At 70.4% G+C, this 6,077-nt stretch overlaps 1 protein-coding gene across 1 annotated transcript; it reads right to left on the bottom strand.

Moving 5' to 3' along the window:
• Window positions 1–756: 756 nt before the first annotated feature.
• FUT7 (fucosyltransferase 7) lies at window positions 757–2,394 on the bottom strand. Its single transcript, XM_054584707.1, is given in 3 exon segments — window positions 757–2,245; window positions 2,247–2,290; window positions 2,382–2,394. Coding segments are annotated over 3 exon segments (1,041 nt in total). The 3' UTR covers window positions 757–1,261.
• Between the last annotated feature and the right edge of the window lie 3,683 nt (window positions 2,395–6,077).

The raw sequence follows: 6,077 nt of genomic DNA, 5'->3' as shown, positions 1-6,077 counted from the left end.
AGGGGGCGGGCGCCCCCACCCCCCGCCCACCCCCCTCGCAGCTGAGGGTACTTCCTTCTCCTGGTCAGCACAGGGGGTGGGTGGGGGGGCCTTAGGCCGTACCCACAAGCCGCTGCCACTGAGGACGGTGGCTTCCTGCCTCCACCCCCTCCCCACCCCCACAGGGCAGGGACAAGCCCCGAACTCCCGTCACAGGGCCTCGACCTGTTGGGGCCCCTGTGAGCACCCTGAGCCTCCCACCAGCCTCTCCTCTCGCTCAGCCACCTGCCACGGCATCCGGGGGGCCTCTCGCGGCCATGCGGCCACCTGCCACCTGGCAGAGGGAGCCCCACGTCGCGAAGCAGACCGGCCTGAGAACAAAACCGCAAGGCCCTCCTGACGGGCCCCTCCGGCCCCCGGCAGGTTCCAATCTCTTGCCCTGCTGTCCAACCACTTGGTTTTTTGTGGGGCAGGGCAGGATCTCTGACTCGGGGCTAATTAGTGGGGTGCCGAAGGGAGGGGTGTGGACACAGCCACACGGGGTGGCGTCTCAGGCAGGTGGAGTGCAGAGGCCTTCAGGCACAGCGGCCGGATGCCTGGAGGGGTCACGGAGAGCTGCGTGGCCGGCCAGCGTGGCAGCTACATGGAGCGGCTGCGCGGGGTCCTATGCCTCCCAGACTGGACACACGCCATTCTGGGTCTTTGTTTCTTTATTGATTGATGGCCCCTCCCCGAGGGGACTGCAGGCTGCAAAAAGCCCAGAGCAGCCTGGCTTGCTCACACCTTGCCCGGGCCCACACAAAACTGTGGTCAGAGTAGCTAGTGCAGCAGAGGCTTGGGGGGCGAGGCTTCCCCCCCAACAAACCACAGGGCAGCATGTCCCCAGGCCCAAGGGCCCTGCCTCCAGCCTGTCTCAGCCCCATGTCCCCATGTCCCTGTATCAAGGCTTAGCCTAAGACCTGCCCAAGATTTGATCAAGGCTGGGAAGGATCCCTCTGTCTTCTCTGATCCACTTCAAGAACATGCACCCCCATTAATTCCCGCGCTATTCTTGCCTCTAACCCAAATGCCCACTCCAATGCCCACCAGCCTCCTCCTCCAGGCAGTCTGCCTAGACTGGCCCGCTCTTCCCTCACCCTCGCACCCTGGCCTCTGACTGCAAGTCTCCACAGTAGCCCGATGGTCGCCTGTGGGGGCCAGATGTCCAGTGGTTTGACCTGAACACCCAGCCCATGCTGCCCGCGCCCGGCCACCCTCCCCTGCTGCCTCTGCCTGCCAGAGCTCAGGTCTGGAACTGGCCCTGGAACCAGCCCTGGAGGTCCTGGTAGACCTGGTCGCGGGGCAGGTCGTGGTAGCAGGCGCAAATGGCACAGAAGCGCTCCCTCCAGTCGCTGAACAGCCGCACGCGGAGCCGGTCTCGCCAGGAGAAGTAGCGCCGGTATTGGCTGTCGTTCATGCCCAGGAGGAAGGCAGCCAGCTCGCGGGCCGAGCTGAAGTCGTCCACGTGCACGAAGGCGTCCGGCGGCACGAAGGTCTCGTAGGTGGCCCTCGGGGGCCCCAGCACCACCGGCACGGCGCCGGCCGCCAGCGCGTTGCGCCAGAACTTCTCAGTGATGTAGTCCGGGTGCTGTGAGTTCTCGAAGGCCAGGTAGAAGCGGTACCGGGCCATGGTGGGCAGCAGGCAATCTGTGCACAGCGGCCGCCTGTTGGCCCGGCCGAACACGTCCACCGGCAGGTGGGGCGCCAGCTGCCGGTACAGCTGCACACGCCGCTGTCGCGCCTGGAAGTTGCTGACCACCCAGGCGGCCACCCCGTTCTTGGCCGGCAGCGGGGGCTCGGGCCCCGGGTGGGGCTCCAGGCGGCCATAGGGCACGAAGATGTCCGAGTCGCGCCGGTAGCTCAGCACCCAGTTGAAGATGCCTCGGAGACGGCCGAGACCGTACGTGTGGCTGGGCGACTCCATGGAGGCCCACACCCAGGGCTGCCCGTGCGGCCGCTCAGCCAGGGGCAGGCGGGCCCGCAGGGTCTGCAGCTCCCGGTGGTGGAAGACCACAGCGTCGGCGCTGGGCAGCAGGCTGCGGTCGGTGCTCAGGCGGCAGCGGGCCACGCCGTAGCTGGCGCAGGTGTTGCTGGGCAGCTCCGGGGGCCGGCTGGCAAAGGGCCAGTGCCAGATCAGGATGGTGAGAGTGCCCTGGGGTGCCGGGGCTCCCCCGGGAGCCCGTCGGAGCAGCCACAGGGTCCAGAGGGCTGTGAGCAGGGCCGCCCCGGGCCAGGCCCCCCAAGGCCAGAAGTTTCTGGGCAGAGCCACACCCTGTGCAGGACGCAGGAAGAGAGGCTGTCTCCCCAAGCTCGCCCGCGGCCCTGCCTCCCAGCCCTGGCCTCCCTGAAAACCTGGCACTCACCGGCATAGTTCATTCGCGGCTCCCAGTCAGTCACCTGAGAAACTCCAGGTTCTCAAATCACGGCAGCCACCAGGCAGAGGTGCCCTGAAATCACAGCTGTGGGCTGTGCTGGGCCCCACCTGGAAGTGAGTTCCTTTCATCTGCCCAGGATGAAGGAAACCAGGGCACCTCCCAGCCCGCCCCCGCCCCGCCCCGCCCCGAAGGTGGCCTTGGGCAGGAACCTCCAGCCTCCCCCTCTGGCTGCGGGGGAAGGGGCTCCAGGAGCGCCCCCGCTGGACCGGATCCTCGCCCCCCACCGCTGCTGGCCTCTGAGCAGGCACAGCAGGTGGGGGCGGGGAGGCCATCCGGGGGGCAGGCGACCCCCCACTTGAAGGACTGCCCAGAAACCGAGGACCCGGTCTCTGCCCAACACCCAGGCCTGGGGCCCCCAGGGAGGCAGGCACGCTTCCCGCAGAGCCGCACCGAGCCCCCGCCCGCGGTGCCGCCCACTTCCCCTGCTCCCTACCTGCTGGGCTGTGGGCCCTCGCCCTGCTGACCTGCTGTGCTCAGCTCTTCGCCAGGCAGCTGAGGTTTCCCCTGCTGCTCCTTGTGGGGGCCCCTGCCCCCCGCCCCCCCACCCACCCTCGCTCTGGGTGCCAGAATTTGGGCCCAAGGGGCGCCCGTCCTGAGGCCCCGGGAACGTCTGTCCCCACGAGGCCCTGGCACATGCCCACCGTGGGCTGTGGCCAGGCTGGACCTGGCCCCGGGGGGCTGCAGGGCCTTGTTTCCCGCCCCGGGACCCGCGTCCGCAGAAGCCCCAGGCTGGGGGCAGGCCCAGGGCCCTGGACGAGCCAGATGGAGCTGCTGCTGGCGGGGCTGACGGGTGGGAGGACTTCCCGGGGGGCTCCCGCTCCCCTCCTCCAGGCGCCCAGCTCAGGATGAGGGGGGGCCGGGAGGGGGCTTTCCAGGCTGGAAGGGGAAGCAGTGCTTGTGTCCCCGGCATGGGGGGCAGGGGGCTGGCGCCTCTGCCGGGAAAAGGAAGGCTAGAGTCCAGGGCCCTCCTCCTCCCCACCCCCGGCCAGCCTGGGTCCCAACCCGCAGGTCCAGTTCCTTCCCCTTTTGCTCTGGTTCCTCTGCGCTGGAGACGCGGCCGACCCGCACGGTCGGACGCCCCTGGGCCCCGCCTGCACCCCGCTCTCGGTTGGGGTGGTGCCCAGGAGCTCTGTGCACCCCAGCCAGGCCTGGGATGTGGCGGGCGGGCCTGGGCCGTCCTGCTTAGCGCCCTGGAAGCCTCAGGCTGGGCGGGTGCTGGGGGCCGGGGCCAGATGTTGTAAAAAGAGGAACGACCAGGAGCTGTCTGTGCGGGGACTGTGGCCCCATGCTGTGCCGTTACCCCTCCGGCCTGTCCCCCGCCCGCCCTCCCCCAGCTCCTCCACTGGCATCGGGGCGGGACCCGGAGCTGGCAGCGACCCGGGGCGGACTCGGGCAATCCCACGAAGGGGCTGTTGGGCCCTCCGAGGCTCCCCGCCCCCAGCAGAACCTCAGAGCTGCGGCGGGGCCTTGCGCAACGTCCAAGGCGGGAGGGCGGGCTGGGGCTGCGGGACCTGTTGGAAACCGTGCGGCAGAACTGAGGGGCTGATACTGCGGTCAGGCCGGCTCCCTGCTGGGCAGCACCAGGGCCTGGACAGAGCTGGGGGGCCATCCTTCCAGCCGCCCCGGTGCTTAGGGAGAGGACCGCGGCAGCGCGGGGCTGGCGGCCGTGCCTGGCACCCCTTCCCTGGCGGAGGACCCCAGGGGAGCCACACCCTGCCCCGGCCTTGCATCAGCCCGCAGCACCTCCCTGTGGTGGCGGGTACCTCGCGGGCGGCAGGCACACAGGAAGGAGCCGATCCCGCGGCAGCCTGAGAACGCTCCGGCTGCTGGCTGCCAGCCCCCTGCCCTTCCTGTGTGCACGGCCCGGCTGACCTTTGCCACGTGCCTCCACACACCCCACCCGGCTCCCTTCCTGGGTGAATTCGAAAGAGCCCGCCACGTCCGCCGGGCTCTGCGGCTCCCCGTCACGGTCTGCCACCCAGGTCCCTGCTGTGGGGCCCCGGCATGGGAACCTGCTGGCTGGGAAATGGGGCTCCGAGGCTTGGCCGAGAAATGGGGCAGAGGGAGAGGCTTTTAGAGGAAAGAGGAGTGAGAGAGCTGAGTCAAAGGGGAAGTGGGGGCCGTATCCTGCCACCTGCCCCCCAGGCTTGTGACCCGCTGGGACGCAGGCAGGTGCCCAGCTCCGGCTTCCAGCCCGTGAGAACCGTGAGAACCGAGAGCACACCATCGCTCCGCAGCGGGGCCTGGCTGGCCGCAGGGCCAGCCTCCCCCAGTGGGCGCCGGCTGAGCTGACACCGGGGCGCCTGTGCCCAGGCAGAGGGCAGGTGGCTGGGCTCCTGGTCACTGCCCCCCACAGACAATAAGCCACGCAGCCCCCGACCAAGGGTGCCTCGGAGGGAGAGTGCCAGAGCCGATCTGCCCGCCTGCCCGCTCCCAGGGCTGGCCTGCGCGGGCCTGGGTGCACAGGCGCCCCGAGGCCCCCTGGCGGCCTTGCTCGGGAGCTACCTGACTCAGGGGAGCCAGGGCGGCAGAGGGAGCCAGCGGGCAATTCATTCTCAACGAGACGGTTGGGTGGGGTGTGGTCCAGGGAGTCCCTTAGGGAAGGTGGGTGCACGGAGGCTGGCGAGTGGCCCTGGGACCCCCAGGGTGGGGAGCAGCCCAGGGGGCGACACCGGGGTGGTGGCGGGAGCCAGCGTCGGTGGGCAGCGGCAGGGGCGGTCCCTCTGCCTTGAGCGGGACCCCCTGGACCAGGGGTGCCCTGCAGGTGCCGGACCCTGCTCTCCCACGGGCTTTCCTTCCCGTCCAGGCCCGGGGCACCGCCGCGTCCTCATCCGCCCGGGAGGAGCGCCGGAATCTGCCGGGGTCACCCTGGGGTCCTATGTGTTCAGTGCCTGACATTGGTGTGCCCCCCGCGTCTGCGCCGAGACTCAAGACCCCGCTCCCCTGTGCTGCGCACCTAGCGTAGGGGGCAGGGCCGCTGCTGCGGGACTCAGAGCCCGGACCTGCCCTGAACCGGGGTCCCCGGAGCTGCTGTGGAGCCTGAGCCCTAACCCCCCGCCCGCCCGGGGCCTGTGCCAGGGGCCGTGGGGGTTCGGACAAGGCGGGGGTGGCCTTGTCGGATGGATGGAGCCGGGGGTCCGCGGGAGCCCTGAAAGCCGGGCGGGCGGCGGGGTGCGGAGGGCGCCTCCCTTCCCGGGACCGGCCCTCGGTCTGCGCTTCCCGGGCCGGGCCCACCAGCCTCCAGGCACTGCTGCTGCCTCTGGAGGGAGCACCCTTGTGCGCCCTTTGCCGGGGCCCTGGGGGGCGGGCAGCAGGGACACCGGGGATGGGCCCGTGCCCCGGAGGAGGGAAGACAGGGCACGCCGCGTGGCCGCTCTCTGCCCCGGTTGCTCGGGGCTGAGCCCAGAGCTCTGCGGGGACCTCCTGGCCGTGGCTCGGCCGGGCTGGCTGGCGGGGCAGGCTGGCCTGGGCCAGACCCGGCGGGGCGCCAGGCTCCCTTCGCCTGTGAGGCCTTCTGCACCCCGTTTTCTCTGTATCTATCGCCCCTAAAGGCACAGATGAAGCAACAGCGGACGCGCAGCCCCATCTCCCTGCCCCCACCCGCAGGGTTCCCGGCGCCCAGCC

The sequence above is a fragment of the Pteronotus mesoamericanus genome, unplaced genomic scaffold (genome assembly GCF_021234165.1).
Source record: "Pteronotus mesoamericanus isolate MK-2021 breed Mesoamerican mustached bat unplaced genomic scaffold, CSHL_Meso_final contig_78, whole genome shotgun sequence".
Lineage (NCBI taxonomy): Eukaryota > Metazoa > Chordata > Mammalia > Chiroptera > Mormoopidae > Pteronotus > Pteronotus mesoamericanus.
Note: the sequence above shows the minus strand (reverse complement) of the source record. Positions and strands in the feature narration are given on the sequence as shown.